The 19,583-nt window shown below is 38.1% G+C and overlaps 1 protein-coding gene and 1 long non-coding RNA gene across 11 annotated transcripts; one reads left to right on the top strand and one right to left on the bottom strand.

Annotated features, from left to right (window-relative positions):
* Positions 1-5,116: 5,116 nt before the first annotated feature.
* Positions 5,117-13,058, top strand: LOC112187379 (F-box protein CPR1). 4 transcript variants are annotated; one of them, XR_002931072.2, is made up of 3 exons: positions 5,117-6,383; positions 7,699-7,743; positions 8,541-8,849. XR_002931072.2 is itself a non-coding variant. In XM_040514432.1 (2 exons), the coding sequence occupies exon 1, from the start codon at positions 5,168-5,170 to the stop codon at positions 6,356-6,358; it is 1,191 nt and encodes a 396-aa protein (XP_040370366.1). In that variant the 5' UTR covers positions 5,117-5,167; the 3' UTR covers positions 6,359-6,383; positions 12,269-13,058. The 4 variants fall into 4 exon arrangements, 3 of the variants coding, with proteins under 3 accessions (XP_040370366.1, XP_024181912.1, XP_040370365.1); XM_040514432.1 differs by lacking the exons at positions 7,699-7,743; positions 8,541-8,849 and adding an exon at positions 12,269-13,058; XM_024326144.2 differs by lacking the exon at positions 7,699-7,743.
* A 185-nt stretch (positions 13,059-13,243) lies between these two features.
* On the bottom strand, positions 13,244-15,951 carry LOC112190072. Of its 7 annotated transcripts, none has more exons than XR_005806364.1 (5): positions 15,549-15,951; positions 15,009-15,168; positions 13,875-14,675; positions 13,564-13,670; positions 13,244-13,490 (listed from the first exon to the last, which is right to left on the bottom strand). It is a non-coding gene; the product is annotated as an uncharacterized LOC112190072 (long non-coding RNA). The 7 variants fall into 7 exon arrangements; XR_005806362.1 differs by having other exon boundaries at positions 13,582-13,670; positions 15,549-15,950; XR_005806365.1 differs by lacking the exon at positions 13,564-13,670 and having other exon boundaries at positions 13,875-13,935; positions 14,149-14,675; positions 15,549-15,949.
* Positions 15,952-19,583: the final 3,632 nt, after the last annotated feature.

The raw sequence follows: 19,583 nt of genomic DNA, 5'->3' as shown, positions 1-19,583 counted from the left end.
TCCTTCCAAATTTGATCCAAGGTCAACTGAATGTGTTTTTGTTGGCTATCCAAAAGGGATACAAGGTGAATGATTTGACAACCAAGCAATCCCTAGTTTCAAGGGATGTGGTCTTCATTGAACAAGAGTTTCATTTCCAAACAAATTATGTTTCTTCTTCACCTCAAAATAATTTGTTTCCTTCTTTCACTTATTCCCCTCATTATGATGTTTTTCACACTCCACCTCCTACAGTGTCTCCAACTCCTCCAATCTCTCCTTCGAATCCCACACAAGAGTCTCTGACGTCAGTTTCTCCTCCAAGTTCTCCCAGTTTTTTTCGAACATAATTCTCTTTCTCCAAATTCCCAAACTTCCGCTGCAACTGATCTCCTCTCTTCTCCTTCTACCACCGCCACAGATTATGCTTCTCCCATTCTCGCGGAACAATATTCCTCACCTTCTCCTCCAACTTTAGCTACAACACATCTCCGTAAGTCCACTCATGCCACCAAAATCCCCACTGCATTGCAGGACTTCCACATTGAAGCGGCCCTTCCCTCATGACCCGCTCTGTCATCTTCTTCAGATGAGTTTCACTCTCCTAGTACGGCTCATAGTATCTCTCAGGTTCTTTCTTATGCCAACCTTTCTTCTTCTCACATAACCTTTGCTACTAATCTTTCTCTGCAAAGAGAACCCACTTCCTTTTCTCAGGCAGTTAAAGGTCCTAAATGGAGAGAAGATATGCAACTTGAGATTCAAGCGCTACAAGCCAATCATACGTGGAGTCTAGTTCCTCCACCAGCCCACAAACAACCAATTGGCTGTAAATAGGTGTACAAGATCAAGTATAATCCTGATGGCACCATTGAAATATATAAAGCGCGGTTAGTTGCAAAAGGATACAGCCAAGTTGAAGGTCTTGATTATCGGGAAACATTTGAGCCGGTTGCCAAACTCACCACAGTCTGGTTATTACTCAGCCTTACAGCTCAACATAATTAGCATCTCCACCAATTAGACATGAACAATGCCTTGCTTAATGGGGACCTTCATGAAGATGTGTACATGCAACTTCCATCTGGTTTCGAACGAAAGGGGGAGTATAGAGTCTGTAAATTACACAAGTCGTCATACGGCTTGAAGCAAGCCTCCAGACAATGGTTCTTGAAGCTCTCCTCAACCCTCAAGTCCGCTAGTTTTCGCCAATCATGGTCTGACTATTCTTTGTTTGTCCGAAACCATGAAGGTATCTTTACAGCTTTGTTGGTTTATGTAGATGATGTGATTCTAGCAGGCAATAGTCTAGATGACATCACCAGAACCAACAAGTTTTTTATCAAGTCGTTTTAAGTTAAAAGATATGGGGCAACTGAAGTACTTCCTCGGATTGGAAGTAGCAAGGTCTAAACGAGGCATTATGTTGAGTCAAAGAAAATATGCACTGGAGATACTTGAAGACACATGTTTTCTTGGCTCGAAACCCTCAAAGTTTCCAGTTGATCAGAATACCGTTCTCACGAAGGCAGAAGGGAAATTGATAGAAGATGCATCTCAGTACAGGAGGCTTGTTGGGCGCCTCATTTATCTAACCATCACACGGCCATACCTTGTGTATGCAGTCCATATTCTCAGTCAGTTCATGGACAAACCAAGACAGCCTCATTTGGACGCAGCATACAAAGTGCTCCGATATCTCAAGCAAACCCCGGGTCAGGGAATTTTTCTACCTTCTACAGGACCATTGGAATTAAAGGCATATTGCGATGCGGATTGGGCGCGTTTCAAGGACACAAGGAGGTCGACAACAGGCTATTGCATCTTTCTCGGAGATGCTCCCATTTCATGGAAGACTAAGAAGCAAACAACGGTTTCGCGTTCGAGTGTGGAAGCCGAGTATCGGTCTATGGCCACCACTTGTTGTGAGATTACTTGGTTGTTATATCTCTTGAATGATCTGAATGTTAAACAAGTGCAACCGGTCACATTGTTTTGTGACAACAAGGCAGCCATACACATAGCATCTAATCCCATGTTTCATGAAAAGACCAAACACATTGAGATCGATTGGCATGTTGTACGAGAGAAGTTGCAAAGGGGATTCATTCGAACAATGCATGTCAAGACGAAGGAGCAACCAGCGGATATCTTCACCAAGTCCCTCAGTTCGAATCAGTTCACTGTGTTGCTGCGCAAGTTAGGAGTGATCAACATCTACACTCCTAACTTGAGGGGGAGTATTGAAGGAAGGGATCCCAACTGATTCTGTAATTATCTTGTATTGAGTAGACAATCTTTTGTAATCTTCTGTAGTTATTATCTTTGTTTTGCTTACCTAGAATAGCTCCTAGATGTGAGGATATCAGAATAACAGTAGTTGTATATATATGCCTTGTAATCTTGTTTGAGTCATATACAAAAGTATTCAATACCACAATTCTGTCTATATTCAGAAGATTGGTCTTGGAATGAGGATGAACTTGAGCGAACTGTAAAGAAGAAGCACTTTTGATTGAGAAAGTACTAGAAGGGGAAAGACCCCAAATAAACTCATCCGCTATAGGCCTGATAGGTAGAGGAATTGCAATAATTTTATCAACAATATCTTCAGTTAAAAGTTCTAAAAGTGCCTACTTATTCCAAGTTGAATTGGAAATGAAATGGCCAACCTTAAGAGATAAGTCTAACTGATCTTTGTTCTGTTCTAGGATCAAATTATAAGAGGAAAAGGGTATACCCAGTTAAACGTCCAAAATAAAATGGACATTCCATCTCCAACAATCCAACGAATACCTCTAAATAAGATATCTCTTGCATCAAGAATTCCTTTCCAAGCGATAGAATGCAGAGACTTCTTTTGTGTAGTTAAAAAATGCGAGTTCTGAAGATATTTCTTAGTTACTAATTTAACCCACCAGTTATTAGGCTGTGTTAAAATCTTCCATCCTAATTTAGCTAAAGCAGCCTTGTTGAAACAAGTAGCAGATCTTACACCCAAACCTCCTTTAGACTTGGGTAAAGTTATCTGAGACCAAGAAACTTTAGGAACCGAATTACCCCAAAATAAATATCTACAAGTTTTATCAATATCCTTATTTAATTTAGCAGGGCACTTAAAACAGGAAAGAACATGATTAGGCATACCTGTGATATTAGCCTTTATTAAGGTAAGCTTACCGGCTCTAGAAAGAGTATTTGCTTTCCAGCCCGAAATTTTTTTCTGCATTCTAAGTTTCATTTCTGTTAACAAGATCTCTCCATAAAACAATATTGTGAATACCCAAATACTTACCGATGGATGCCTTAAGTTGAATACCAATGCAATCTGAAATGTCTCTTTTAATGGAAGATGGAACATTGGACGAAAAATAAAAAGTAGATTTATGATAGTTAACCTGTTGTCAAGAAGCTTCTGAAAAATTCTGAAGAGTATGAAATATAGTTTTAGCAGCAGAGTGATTAGCTTTAACAAAAATTAAACAGTCATCAGCAAACATGAGATTTGATACTTTAAATCCACGAGGTGAAGTAAGTAGACCAACCTGAGTTTTAGTGAATTGAAAACACGGATAAAAGGTTCCATAGCTAGAATAAAAAGATAAGGAGAAAGAGGGTCACCTTGTCTAATTCCTCTAGAAGGAGAAAAAGCTCCATGCAGAACACCGTTGAGGATAATAGAAAAAGAAACTGTTTTTAAGCAAGACAAGATTAATTGATTCCATCTGTTATCAAAACCAAAAACTTCTAAACAACTCAGAAGGCAATCGTAATTTAAGAAATCATAAGCTTTCTCAAGGTCTAACTTAATTGCCATACTCCCTACTCTTTTCTTCTTCTTATGAATAGTAGAAAACATCTCATGAGCAATGAGGATATTATCATAAATGGCTTTGCACCTTTGAAATGGTTCTTTTTGGTGATGGAAGGCTTAGAGGAATTGAGGGTTTGTGATCTAATTGATGCTGGCACGGGACCACGGATAGTTGGAATGAGGAGTATTTTTTTTTTTTTGATACAAAGGAAGGAGCAGTTCATGTCTCATATTTTCACCCTATTCAAGGTTGAATTGATTGCGCAAAATCCATTATCCAAGTGTCCAGTGGGCGTGGCATTTCACAAAGAAGGAAGATTATACCAGCCAGGGAGATGTTGTGCATATAGGAAGAACTGAAGCGTCATCTTCTGTAGGAAGAATTGCCCTTGTTGACTTGTGGATCAAGGTTTGGAAAGCCATGTTATCGCCTAAAGTTAAAGTTTTTATGTGGAAATTGCTCAAGAATTTCCTATATATACGTAGCAATTTGGCAAAAAAGTTCCAGCTAGGAGAAATGAGTTGTGTGTTATGTGGTGCACCAGAGGAGTCTTCTGTAAGTTCTATCCACGGATCCACCTATTCAAAGACTGCAGTATGACAACTCTAATGTGGCTTACCGGACCATTGGGGCTACGGGGTAAAAAGTAAAAACACAGAGACAGAATTCGTAATAGACTGGCTGGGCAGGTACTTTCTTCACTAAACTCTAAGTTGGGTGTGTGTGTTCATGACGACACTTTGGTCAATTTGGGGAGGATGAATTGGTTTTTTTACGGGAGGGAAGGGCCTATAATCATCTACTTGTGACTTGTGGGTGATGTTTAATCCTCCACGGATGATACATCATCAATTGGACGGATTATAAATGATATTAGAATCTATATAGATCAAATTGAAGAGACTCATATTGTTGATGTGTTTCAAGAAGCAAATGGCGTAACATATAAATTAGCGCAATGTGTGGTTGAGGCTCTAAGTTTTATTGGGTTTCAAAACCCACTTACACTTTTTTTTTATTTTTTTTATTGGGGGGTGTTAGCGTTAGTAAGTTAACGACACACACATCCATGCAGGGTATCCCAGCCGAAGCCAAACTAATCCACTACACGTCTATGGGAAAAATTCCACCACTAATTGGCCATTAGATATAGGAGAGGGGGCTCGAACCCGAGTGTGGAGGTTCCACACTTAGAGGCTCTACCACCTCATCATAACCTGGTGGTTAAAACCCACTTATACTTAAAAATTTCTGACACCGTTTTTTTAAAAATTATTATTATTATTTAAAAAAAAAAATGAAAAAAAATAAAAAGGACATCGTCTCACTCTCTTGGGGTCAATGCTTTTTAGCTCTCATCGCTTGTTCGTGCAATGGCGGAAACAGAAGAGCTACCGGAAGAGATTATAGTGAATATCCTTACTTGGTTGCCCCTCAAGTCCTTAATCCGATTCACCTCCGTTTCCAAACGCCTGCATTCCATTATATTGTCCGATCCCAAATTCGCCCAATCCCAACTCAAAGCAGCTCGTCAGCAGAAAACCCTCAGCCGCAGACTTCTCGTCTCCACCGACTACTTTCCCTACAACTGTGGACCTCAATTCGAATCCCTACGCTTAGATCATACGTCGTCGTTTGGAGACCCTTCCTCCGTTACAAAGCTCAGTCTCCCTTTCCCACCACCACGGTTCTGTCATATCAAGCTACTGGGTTCCTGCAATGGTCTGGTATTTCTTGTAATTTTTTCTTTTGGTGAGAAACTGTTTTACATCTGGAACCCAGCCATTGGATTGTTCAAGCAATTACCTGACCCAGGTTTTCCATGTACTGGAAGTTTGCCACCAGTGACCGCAAGTTTTTATGGTGTGGGCTACTTGTCGGCCACTGATGACTACAAAGTTTTGGCAGCCTGCAGGGATGGCTTTCATGAAACGGAGAAAGAGGTCCGGATATTCTCAGTGAGAACTCATCTTTGGGAGAGCATTGAATCCCTCAGCGATGTTAGACTCGGTAGTCGAGGGACTCTTTCGAATAATGCACTTCATTGGCTAAATCACCAGAACGAGCATGAAATGGTCTCTTTTGACTTGGCTGTGCAGGAGTTCCGGAGAATGGCACTGCCTACTTTCGACCATGATGGTGAGAGTTTGAGCCGTCTTGGGGTTTATGGAGGGTGCCTGTGTGTGTCGCGTATTCCGGAGGGTGCTTGTGACTCTATTGATCTCTGGGTCATGAAAGAATATGACGTGTGTGACTCGTGGTCTATGCTCTTTAGCTTAAAGCTCTCCCACCCGCTTGAGTTGCACTGTTTTCACTCATATATTGCAGAGTTCTTGATTGTGGAGAGTAGTACAGTTGCCGCGAGTGTATCTGGCCCCGGGATCACGTTGATAAATATTGATCATAATGGAGACGATAAGCTTGGCCAGTATATGGTTGAAGGTCATGTGATTTCTATGATTGAATATGAAGAGAGTCTACTTTGGATTGGTGGTTATCATCCAGTTGAAGAGAAAGAGCAGGTCCAGATACTCGAAATCCATCAGAAGGCCTCACAAAGCTGAAGTCTTTGTATTCAAACGATAGACGGTTAGTCACTTTGACTCTGGTTCTGGTTCATGCGTTTGGAAACTGTTTGTTTATTTTCTGCTTATCTTATACAATGCATTCGGAAGTCAAAAGTAACTAGTTGAGTACCTTGTACCCTTCTCTAATGCCATGGTTGCTTAATGCTTGACTGGCTCTGTGTAGCCAGTTTATTTTGCTGGTTTCTTTGCATTGATCTAAACCGTCAATCTTATGGATTAATTGGAGGTCTTGGTTTAGGTGTGGTTGCTAGAGATGAGAGTCGGCTCTTTAATAGATCTATGTACAGTCGTTCGTTGAACCTTAGAAGGCATAAAAGGTTCAAGTATCTCTCTTGATCAGCATAGGATTGGTGTTCCCATTTCTCTTACAGTATTAGATATGTATATAACTGAATATTCGTTATGGTTTTTCCTCTGTTTCTTATACCGAAGAGGCTGCAATTAACGTTTTTGTTTCTGTTTTATTTTCCTTCATTCTGTTCTTCCTATTGATTTTAGGGCCCTTTATTTTATATAGCATTAGAACGCATGTCTGGAAACGCATTGAGTGGTTTCATACAAGTGTCAATGATCTTTTGTTAGGGCTTCTGCAATAGCTACCGAAATTGTTTCAGTTCACATTAGTCAGCAGTGAGTCGCTCATAAACTTTTTTCAACAGATCATTTTCTAGAGTATCATTTTGTCACTTCATGTGGCCAACTATCCACATGAACTCTGCTTTGTACCAATGGCTGACTCAAAGGAATTTAGGTAGTGTCTCAAATGCTTTAGACCAAATAGAGGAGCAGCACTCTAGAGTAATATCAACGGCTTTGCAAAGCTGTTTGAGTTCTTATTTCTTATTTGTGTACTTTTGTTGTTCTTGGAACTGAAACAGAGCATGTGAGTTCTGAATTAGTATTTCATAATCTGCATTGCAGTATATTGAATCAGTTTCAAACAGAGCATGTCAGTTATATTCCAACTTTTTGACTTGGTCCCATAGGTTATATCTCATCTTGCTCTTGCTTGACAAATCTCATTATGAGAATGGCTTGACTGTTTTAGTTCTGATCATATAGAGAGTTTGTGCTTAAGCTATTAATTTTCTGTAGAAAACAACAGAAACTTGGGATGTATATTGTTGAGAGGAAATTGGTTTTTGACACGATTGAATATAAAGAGACTCTAGTTTGGCTTTATCAGTATCAGGGGGTGGAAAATGTCGTAGAAGTGATAGAACTCAAAATGCAACTAACTCCTCATTGTCACTCTGCTCTTATGCCTTTAAAGATTATTTATTTCTTTAGTTTCTGCTTCATTGTAAAAAATGCAGGATGATTTTGCAACTGTCAGTTCATATGAGCGACTAAAACTGCAGGTTGTTTACTCCTCACTATGGCTTTGCTTTCATGCATCTGAAAATTATATTTTTGTTTGCTTTTCAGTCACATCCTGTTCTTGATCAATGAAACTTTTCAATTCCTTTGAAACTGAAACACCATTGTAACCCAGTTGAGCGTGTTGTACCTTTTTCTTATGACATGCTTGACTGGTTTTGTGTGGCCAGGGTATTCTTCAGAAATTTTTCGAATTACTCTGTTTTATAGGGTGCAACAGTCAGTCTTCTGTTTATGAGGCCTTGGTTTTATGAGAGGTTGCTAGAGACTAAAGAGCTGGCTTCTTAATAGATGTATTTACAATAGTTAGTGGCAACTCTGAAGGCATTAAAGACGTAGACTTCACGAGCTGTTTGATGCTATATCAAATATAGATAGAAACTAAATGATTAATTGGTGAATAGTCGCTCTGTTGGGCATCCAAGTGCTGGTTTTTAACTTCTTTTTCATGGTCTCATGCCTCTAAACTTCAAATTTGTTTCATTTTCAGCTTTGGGCTTGACTTATTTTTTGGAAGATGCATGATCAGTTGGTTCTTGGGAAGTACTATAAATTCTTCACTAGTCTTAAAAAAATCAGTTTTAGGGATAAATTTGATGCCTTTGTTGATGAGGCTACTTGGGATAGTCTAGACTCTAGATAGTTGATGTATGCAAGTCACTCGAGATATGATGCAATTTTATGTTAGCTTCTCACTCTTCCTGCATGGTGATTGACTTGTTGGTTTTCATAGATTCTTTAACAGTGGATTGAATGTGTTCTTTCTTGGATTTTGTAGACGATTGCAAGAACAAGCTGAATGGTGGTTTCTTGATCTAGTAATGGTGTGGATCTGATGGAGTGGATGCGCTTCTATTGATATTTGATAATGACGTTAAATTTCAGTTTTTGAAGTATCAGTATGTATGTTTTCAACCGACTTATACTAAAAAAAAAAAAAATACCTAGTTTGGGATTGTTTCGCTTTTACAAAATCAACTTTTTCCTGTACTTTTGAGTTATAAGATATCTGGTAAAAAAAAAAAAAAGGTTTTTAATGAAAAATATAGGTAATTGACAGCAGCTTTTAAAAGAGTTTATTTTTTTTCAAAAATCACAGCAATCCTACAGGACCTAAACTAGTCCTAATATTTGTTGGAAGTTCCATACTTTTCACTTCCTATAGATATTTGTATGAGCCCATAGTCCCATACATCCTATAAGATATTTGGACGATCATATTATGTACGTGTTTGTGAAACTATAGGTATGTATATCAAGTCGTTAAGTTGGATATTATGTACGTGTTTGAGAAACTCTAGGTATGTATATCAAGTCGTTAAGTAGGTTGTGTTTGACAATATTGATATGATTCAATACTGAGATGTATGTGAAACTATATGTATGTATATCAAGTCGTTAAGTTGGTTGTGTTTGACAATATTGATATGATTCAATACTGAGTAGTCTCTGTTAAGTTGGTTGTGTTTGACAATATTGATATTATTCAATGGTGAGTGCTCTCTTCAACCACAACAAGATGCCAGCAGCCAACCTGATGAAATGGTTGGTCTGTGCATTCGAGTGTTGGTTACTCATTTTTGTGATGTAGCAACAAGCTAATCGTCATGTAAGATTGGTACTCCTTGGTCCATTATAAACAAATAGATTCGAGAAGCAAATGTAAGGAGTAAGTGGTGACACTTCTTACATTTATTAAACTTCCATGATGAATCTTTATTCTTCAATTTACATGATGGACCAAGAAGTACCAATCTTACATGATGAAACTTCCTCATTAAACTTTGGGAAAAATTCACCAACAGTGTCTGGACACTTAGGGGACTTTCAGAAATTACAAAGTTATCAATGTGATACCTAGACTCATTTTTTCGTATCAACATTGTACCTACGACCAATTTCCGTAACGGCTCCGTGACGGAAATTGGCTGTAGGTATCACATTGATACGAAAAAATAAGTCCAGGTATCACATTGATAACTTTGTAAGTTCAGGTATCATTCTGAAAGTCCCTAAGTGTCCAAATACCGTTGGTGAATTTTTCCCAATTTTGCACGTGAGTCACTTAATGAAGACAAAATGACCGATTTACCCTCAAATTCTTTCTTTCTTTTCTTTTCTTTTTTTCTTTTTTTCTTTATTCTTCTTTCTTTCTTTCTTTCTTCTTCTTCTTCTTTTCTGGTTCCTTCTTCCCCTGATTTGAATCATCAAGATTCAAATCAGCTTGCTCGTCCGATTCCCACCGCCGATCGCCGATCAAACACAGCCGTTGCGTCTCAATCCACCTTCATGCACCACAGATGTTTATGGTTCCCCTAACTTCAAATCCTATAGCAAATTGAAATTGTGGATTGAGGCTTCACCGTTCACTCCGAGTTCATCCCTGCCGCCGCCGCCAATGACTTGACCACCACCACTCTCGTTCTCTCCTCCGACCCCCTTTTATATACCATTGATCATAAACTCAGACCCCGCCAGCCCTGCACTCTCAAATCACAGCTCCAATCACACCCCTCCATCCTCTCCTTCTTCTCGACATGCAACACCACCTCCACACCATCCTCACCTGCAACTTCATCGGTTTAGCCGACAACTTCGGCCTCTAGCCCAACTTCGATCAGAGGCAATTTTCGGCAGACAAAGATTAACAACTTCGGCCTCAACACCATCCTCACGTGTAGAAAATTTGAGTTGTTCTTATTCACCACCTTCGCCACTCTGCTGCTACCCACCATTGTGCCTCGCCGATTAGTAAACAAAGGACTCGGAGCCTCCACCATCGAGAAATTGAGGCTCACGTTCTGCGTGTCCTGCGCGGCCAATCGACGACCTTGCTAGGCTGGCCGTATCCAAGCCAGTCCTGCATGTAGTAGAATTGAATGGCGGTGTGGGCGACGAGCCTGATACTGCGATCCCTAGGGCCTTTGGTGGTGCAAACCTTGCTGTGGCTGTCCTTCCGGCCGGTGGCCCTTAGAATGTGGCCTTGAGCCTCCACGATTTCGCTAGCGGTGGAGGAAGAAGCAGTCCTTATCCCCAGACCCAATCGAGAAGCAGCGGAGGATGACGTTGTTGTGCGGTGGTGGAGGTTGTTGTGGTTAATTCATTGGCGACGGCGGCGGGGATGAACTCGGAGTGTGCGGTGAAGCCTCAATGCACAATTTCAATTTGCTATAGGATTTGAAGTTGGGGGAACCAGAAACATCTGTGGTGCATGAAGGTGGATTGAAACGCAGCGGCGGTGGGAATCGGACGAGCAAGATGATTTGAATCTTGATGATTCAAATAAGGGGAAGAAGAAACCAGAAAAGAAGAAGAAGGAAGAAAGAAAGAAAGAAAGAAAGAAAGAAAGAAGAATAAAGAAAAAAAGAAAAGAAAAGAAAGAAAGAATTTGAGGGTAAATCGGTCATTTTGTCTTCATTAAGTGACTCACGTGCAAAATTGGGAAAAATTCACCAACGGTGTCTAGACACTTAGGGACTTTCAGAATGATACCTGAACTTACAAAGTTATCAATGTGATACCTGGACTCATTTTTTCGTATCAATGTGATACTTACGACCAATTTCCGTCACGGAGCCGTTACGGAAATTGGTCATAGGTACGACATTGATACGAAAAAATGAGTCCAGATATCACATTGATAACTTTGTAAGTTCAGGTATCATTCTGAAAGTCCCTTAAGTGTCCAGACACCGTTGGTAAATTTTTCCCTTAAACTTTTATTCTTCAATTTACTCTGGCCAATTTACTTTTTCATGGGCTTCAACGCCAACTTCTCTCTCTCTCTCTCTCTCTCTCTCTCTCTGAAACTCTTCGTTCATCTTCGTTTCGTGCAATGGCGTAAACATCAAGGCAATGTCGTTTCATTCTTTTTCCAATAGTAAAATATTTTGGTAGATCAGTTGAATGACTTTGGTAAAATACACTAATGCAATCATGGAGCCGGATCCTCTCTTTGGCTGGACTTGATACTTGGTTATCCTTGACTTTAATCATTGTCCATTGATTTCAAATCTAAAGGTCATTAACTTGTCCACGTCAGCTTCAAATTCTTAAATACACGAAAGTTGGGCTTTCAGGACCAACGACGCCTCTATCTCCGTTTTCTTCGTTTTCACTTCATCGTTCTCATCACCCCTCTTCATTATCAGTCCTCTTCTTCTACGTTCGGTTTGCTTTCTCTTTCTTTCCTCTAAAAATTTCGCAATTGCATAATCGATGTTAAATACCGGATTTTTTTCTTCATTGTTTTCTTTTGCATCTTGTTACATCTGGTTATGACTGGTGAAGCATCATGTTTGATTAACTTTTCAACACCATCATGATCTTCAAAGTCTCTATGGTTCAATCGTGCTCAAGAAGGTGAAGGTAGAGTTCATGTCATTATCGGAGGAGATACCAACTAATCATTAATTCCAAGACATCAAACTAATCGCCAGCTCTTTTGACTCGACTCGATTTGTGCACATTTGTATGATTACTGAGTCAGTCTCTCACTTTCTTTAGCTCTCATCGTTGCAATGGCGGAAACTGACCTACCTGAAGATCTTATAGTGAATATTTTGTCTTGGCTGCCCATCAAATACTTGTTCCGATTCACCTCCGTTTCAAACGGTGTGGCGTTTCATCATATTATCAGCTTCGCCAGATCCTCATTTAATGCAGCTTGTCAGCAGAAAACCCTAGCTTAGGTCGCAGACTCCTATTCTCCACCGACGCCCCTCAACTCGAATTCCTGGACTTGTCAGCTTGACAGAAATGAACGGACAGAAGAGATGGAGATATTCTCCTTGAGAGCTCACGTTTGGAAAACAATCCCACATCCTGGCCAGAACAGTCCCTTCTTTATTCATCAGGGGACTCTTTTGAATGAGGCACTTCATTGGTTACACTCACATCCCGGTGAAATCCTTGCTTTTGATTTGGCACAGGAGGAGTTCAGGACAATGCGTCTGCCAAATAATGGTGTGAACTTCCACTATGTTGGGGTTTCTGAGGGATGCCTTTGTGTATGCAGTCATCTGAGGAATGCTTGTGGCTCTGTCGGTTTCTGGGTCATGAGAGAATATGGCGTCCTTGTATGACTCGTGGACTACGCTCTTTAACTTTTCCGATTCGCCTGCACTACTACAATTCTTAGCAACAGGCACGTTCATGATTCGTGGGTATGAGGGTCAAAGGCCACGGTTATGCGTGTCTATAGAGTACAGTAACGGTGCAGCCACTTTCTTTGCGGTCCGTGCCCTGTAGAGCCGTATCTATTGCCGAAACAGACACGGACTCTTCAAACGTGACATGATGGGTCCCACAACTGATGCAAGTGGTCGGCTTCTTTTATTTTATTAGTACAAGCCACATTTGCTTTCTGTTTGTGTCTTCATAAACAAATATATTTTAAAAAAAATACTGTTGATCAAATTTTTTTTTTTTTCATAGCTGCAAACTACATATTTGATATTTCCATCAACTGCCACAAAGGAATGCATACCAAACAGCAATACATAGCAAAATAACTCCAACGAAGTTCATTAAACCACCAATCCAAAGACTTACACACTGGAACAAGTAAAGGAATATTTCACAAGAAGGAATATAGGATTTCTTTATATGATGGCCTCGTTATCATGACTTGAGCATTTCTACTAAATGACTTCAAGTTCTGGTTAAGCTCCGGTGACGACTTCAACTTCTGCTTAAGCTCTGGTGACAACTTCAACTTTTGAAAATTCTGCATATAAATGGAAGTTCTAAATATGATATCTAAACAAAAAGTTGTTACTCAAATATAAAATAGCAATTACAATGAAACATATGAGCACCAGAAATCCAGTTGCAACAGATCAACTGGAGTTGCCATGAATATAACACCACCTTCAACTTCAAACTTTTCTACTACTTGGTTAACTCCCTATATGAATATTACACATTTTTAGTATGAAAATATACCTTCATTCTCTGTCAATAAGTAATACAGTAAGAGATACAAAGCTCTTACAATGGCATTATAAGAAAGCTAATCAGATGAAGTCGTCCAAAGCAAAACAAGCATATAACATTTGAAAAGTATTGTACAAAATATCATACATGAAAATATACTAAGTCATGTACTTACAAAACTTGCAAATAGCTAGATTACTTCAGTAGCAACTTCTTTGTTAAACTCCTAGTCAAACCTGTAAGGCAGGAAATGGATCATATGCCACATAATATGAAGTAATTGTAGAAATAAATGGAATTCACAAAAAAATGACTTTAAGTATAAAGTTTCCAACTTCTGTAAATTAGTCTAAGTTGAAGCACACAATAACACTAAACGAGTCATCATAAAAAGGTAAGTCGGCAACAAAATGCATCTGACTCAGCTAAGTTGAGCAAAAAAATCTTACGTCAATTTATGCCTAGCTAGTCATTGGACCTTGTGAACTAGTTTTCCACTGCCAAAAGAATAGAGCTAGATAAGAACAGCCATGTTTCTTATTAGAAAATTAAGTGCCCAATTTTTGAGCTACAAGGATATTAAAATTGGTGTTAGATTACTTATGTTGTTACAAAAGTAGAAAAGAATAAAAAACTAGATATGACATAAGATCTGCAACAAAACCAGTAGACCCACACTACCAAAAAATGCTTGATAAGAACATCTACTTCTGTAAAGCATATAACAAATCAATTGAAACTTACTTGCACACCCAAAAACCATATGAAAATCAAAGTCTAAAATCACACTAGCTGGACAAGCACAAGCTGTGAAATTGAGCAATATACACATGTGAAGTCCATAGCAAGAACAAGCATATAACATTGAAATGTAGTATGGTACAAAACATCACACATGATAAGATATGAAGTAATTTACTTGCAACTCTTCCAACTTGATCACTTCAACTAAGTACTGATAAACTCGTCCGCAAACCTGCAAATCAAGAAATGGATCAGAGGCCATACCACCTCAACAAAATGCTTCTAATTTGGCTAAACAGAGTTATACATTACACATCTATGACCTCGAACTCACCCTCTGGCCCTCTTATGTGCTAAAAGAAAAAATATAAATAAACTGTGGTTATCATTTGATTGACACGCCCAGCCAACCAGCAAAAATACAAACATATGTATATGAGATTTTTTAACTCATAAAGATAATACGAGTATCAAACTCCACGGGCAAAAGCCTTATTTTATATAGATTATGTTGGAATCCATATATGTAAAGAGTAACAAGTTCTAAATGATCAAATTGCCCAACCTTCTCTAATGATGTGTAAGATCCAATGACCCCTGATTTGTGATGTCCTTACGACAAGTCCTTTCTGCAAACAAAAATTCAGACCCAACAAGGCAACATCTCTTGCATCAACAGAAACCAATTAGGCTTCTCTTTTGTTTTCCAACTATCTGTCTTACATCTATAGATAATAGAAACAACAAAAGTTAAAAGTCTTAAAAGAAAAAATATAAATTGCTAACCATTTCAGCAAAAATCTATTGGATAACAAAAAGAAAATACCAAAGACCCACACAAATTCACATGACTTATAAGGTCAGAACCCCAAACCCAACACAATTTATAAAAACATGACTTGAAATTGTTTAATTAAAACCCACCAGCCTTTCTCATGTTTCTGGAAGAACCCAGCACACTTTTAGGGAAGGTAAAGAACAATGTTGAACCTATTTTGAAATCCTAGTTACTAATCTAAATTATCCCAACTTTGCCTAATCCAGTGATCATAAAAAGAACTCATCTTTTTTGAAAAATATGAAAGTTACATTCGAAGTTTCTAACCTTCAAAGGTTAACCCCAAAATTTAGATCTGCCTTACAAAAAGGGGCATGTAAGAGCCTAAAAACAAAATCAAGAAACAACCAAACATAAGAAAAGAATCAATTCCCTAAAGTTAACAAAGAAAACCAATTTGTTGCACCTTTCTTACAGATATGAGATTTCAGTCTCGCCATTTAAGTGAGATGAAGCTAAACACATATAGAGACCATCCGTAATAGAAGGTCATGGCCGATACTCTTTAAGCCCTAACAATGAGCAGCGGATTGCTAATCTGATAGAGCGAGCAAGTGGAAAAGTACTGCTGTTGTTGCCATGGACTGGAGATGGCTGCAACATGAGAGAGAGAGAGAGAGAGAGAGAGAGAGATGAGAAGAAGAAGAAGAAGAAGAATAAGGAGAGTGAATGGTTACCACGTGCAAAGATAAAGACTGATGGTGCGGTAACTTGCCTGGTTCTCTATTCGTAACAGTAAAAGTGGGCCCCAGTGGTAGGAAAAAAGATAAACAATTGCGTAGGCACGATTATAGTCAGAAAAGTCAGAATCTTTACTATGGCAAGTACTAACCGAGCAAAATCTCCACGATTAACTTCTTTGTGGCTAAAGAGAGTGTGGCCTTTGCCCACATTTGTAGTAGTGCTGATAACCTATCCATAGATTTCTTGGTTATGGAAAGTAGTACAATTGCCACGACATGGACTGACGACGAGAACTGGTTGGTAAAGATTGATCATAGAGCAGAACTGAAACTAGGCATGTATATGACTCAAGGCAACTCGCTTAGCATGATTCCATTGAAGAGAGTCTACTTAGGATTACTGATTAGTCCTGATTTGCTCTGCGTGCTGTTTTATTACTCCTCAGTTTGACTATCCTTTCATGCATTTGAAAATTTTTTTTTGATTGTTTATCTACTTGTTAATTACACCCTGTTACTGATTTATCAAACTTTTTGATACCTCGAAAGCTCAAACACCGCTGTAACCCAATATCTTTCGAAGCTACCTATGTGTCATCTCTTTACTGTTATATGTCATCTTGCTCTTCTTTAATACACGTCAACCCACATTTACCCGCATTCTACTTCCGTACTCCATCATAGTTTTTAGGGTTTTCATTTGTATAATATTGTGGTCTGGTAGGCCGTAGGTGATATGAATATTGTTTAGAGCAATCGGTTTGACATGATTGAATAAAAGGAGTCTAGTTTGGCTTCATGCATGATTATCAGGGATTGGAAAAGAATGTTCAAGGATTGATTTGATGCCTTTAAATTGTTGATAATGAGGTTAGTTTTTATATCCTATGAGTTGGATCTTATCAGGCAAGAAATAGCCAGCTTTGTTTGTGTTTCTGAAGAGATTGGACCTCTTCATTCTTGCAGCTTTCTACACTATTTTCTTGTTCACATTAGACTAGTTCTAGGTAATCCTAAAGTAGAAGAGAGGGAAGACCATGGGCTTTCATATGCATGGTTTGATAGGTCATTAATGTGTTCTTGCTTAGATTTGCGGTATGAATGCAAGAGCAAGTGGATGTAGCAACCTTTAGTGATGAGGAGATTTCTCAAAATTTCAGTTTCATTTCGAAGCTAGCTATCTATCGCTCTAATGTCTCTAACTTAGTTTATGTTTGTTAGATCAAATATGGATTTAACACATATCATCATAAAGTAATTGATGATTAGCTAAATGTCAAACGTAGTTTAACATGGATACAAACTGTAAATCAATACTTGTAACTTAATGGAAGAGTGTATCTATTCATTAAGGTAAGTAATCCTATTCTTAGTCTGCAAGAAAGACTACAATGAAGTGTTACATTAAGAATCTAACTAGGAAACCTAAACCGATATGGATAGCTTTAATGGGAAGCTTCTTGAAGTTTAATTCACCTATATATACAGATGAATTGGTCCCTGTTGCCACCGACGTTTTGCATATTGTTCTGTCCATTGAGAAGCAAGTTGGTAAGTAACAGAAGACCATATTCAGTGATCGAGTTAAGAAGCTGCATAAGATGGAATCCATGCCAGTGATTGCTGAAGGTAAGCCTTAATCCTTTTTGTGATTGTTGTGCATATGTTGTGAGCATGTATATGGTTTTTACAATGTTGGCCTTCTTCTTACAATGATAAGCTATGCCGATGTTGGATCTATCTTCTTTGGTTTTCCTAATTTTACATAAGTCCTGCATGTATAAAATATTGGATCTCAGTTTTGAACTTCAATTTTGATTATGCGTGAATGAAATTCGTTAACTTGGTTTTCAATTTGATACACTCACTTGTCTAGAAACTTTCATGTGTACGATAATTTTAAAAATAGTAAACATATAAGAATCGAATATATAATTTTCACAACAGATGACGCAGTCGGAAAGTAACCCTATGTTTACAAGTCAGGAAAGTAATCTTAGGTTTACAAGCAATAAACCTAAAACAAGAATTTTAGAGTTCACCAGAGATAGGTGAGAAAACTCTCAATTGATCGATAATATGATAAAAGATAGGTTCTGCAATCATTTAAAGTTGCTTATATATGGAAAAGAAACCAGGGAGCTTCTATTCATACCTCTAAAGTTGGCATTTGAACCTCCCAACCAATTTGCTATTTAAACCTCCCCGATTTTCCCACAAAGCCCATCGTCTAATAAAATCAATAAAAACTTCTTTTTTTACGTTCTATTCATATCTCCAAAATCGGTAGTTGAACCTCATTCAATTTTTAAAGATTTCACAATCCTATTTTACCATTGATACAATTAAGCTGCACACCAAAAAAAAAAAAATATCTCCAATTGGTAGTCAATACAGTTTTTTTTTCTTCATTAAATTAATTGAATATAGAAGCACGTTGGTATATTGCTATATGATGTTTAGATATTACTCCCAATTCTCAAATTTTTTAATTAACTGAGTTTTTGGATACAAAGTTTTCATCACTTAATTATGGTTTACGTACTGTAGGTACCCATATTGAAAGTGGTCATGGTGTTCCAAAGCCGGTCCAACATAATGCTCCTTAGTTTGGAGAGAGACACATATTTACTAATTGCTTCGAGTTGGGTAAAAAGCGCAAGCAACAATATAATAGGCAATGCACAGCTTACAATTTTGCGAATTGCCTTATCAAAACATACTGTTTGTAAAGGTAATTAATTAAGAAGTTATATATATATATTTTTTTTTGTCTGTGAGCTGTGGCCTGTTAGTTATCTAGGATAACCGATATTGTGGAAGTCACGGGTTCAAACCTCACTGACATCATGGAAGGGTAAGGTTAAAAAAAAAAAATTAAAAAGAGAGATTTTTTTTCTCCCTCTTTTGTGTCCTTATTGGTAATTTGACATGAGTAGACAAAGTCAACTATAACTTGGAGGAATGAATAGAAACTCCTTCAAGAAACCATACGACAACTAACAATGAAACCCTGAAGCCCACCGATCCAAATAGAACTAGAAGACCTAAAATGTGGAAAAACAATAAATTACAGTTTTGAGGCCCGAAATGATCCTGTAAGCCCCAAAAGGCCACACATTGTGGCAAAGCGACAAGTTTTGTTCTTGGCATCGTTCCCTTTGTGAAAAGGTATAGTATTCATAATTCTGATACCAAACGACAGATTTGCAGCAAATCAGGTTTTCCCTTTTCACGATCAAGTTGTTCTTCGATCTTTATTGTTATCCATTCTACATCAACTAATATTTGGTAATTTTAAACTCAAATGCTATGTTTTGAGATCCAAAAGAGGCTTGAGCTTCCATTTTTCCATTTGTAAATAGGCAAACACATGAAGGTGTTTCTTGCACCTTGCTTTTTTTTATTTTATGAAAATTTCTAATTCTCCAAAGGGTACAGTCAATTTTAATTTTTTTTTAAAGGGGTTTGGAACCCAGCCTAATTGAGAGGCTCAATAATTTTAATTCTTAAAACTTTGAGAGTCAGTCAAAATTGACAATAATTATTTTCTATAATCTTATATAATTAAACTAATTCTCAAGCATAGTGGTTAAATTTTTGAACTGATATTAACCAT

This window comes from Rosa chinensis, chromosome 2 (assembly GCF_002994745.2).
Source record: "Rosa chinensis cultivar Old Blush chromosome 2, RchiOBHm-V2, whole genome shotgun sequence".
NCBI classification, from domain to species: Eukaryota; Viridiplantae; Streptophyta; class Magnoliopsida; order Rosales; family Rosaceae; genus Rosa; species Rosa chinensis.
Note: the sequence above shows the minus strand (reverse complement) of the source record. Positions and strands in the feature narration are given on the sequence as shown.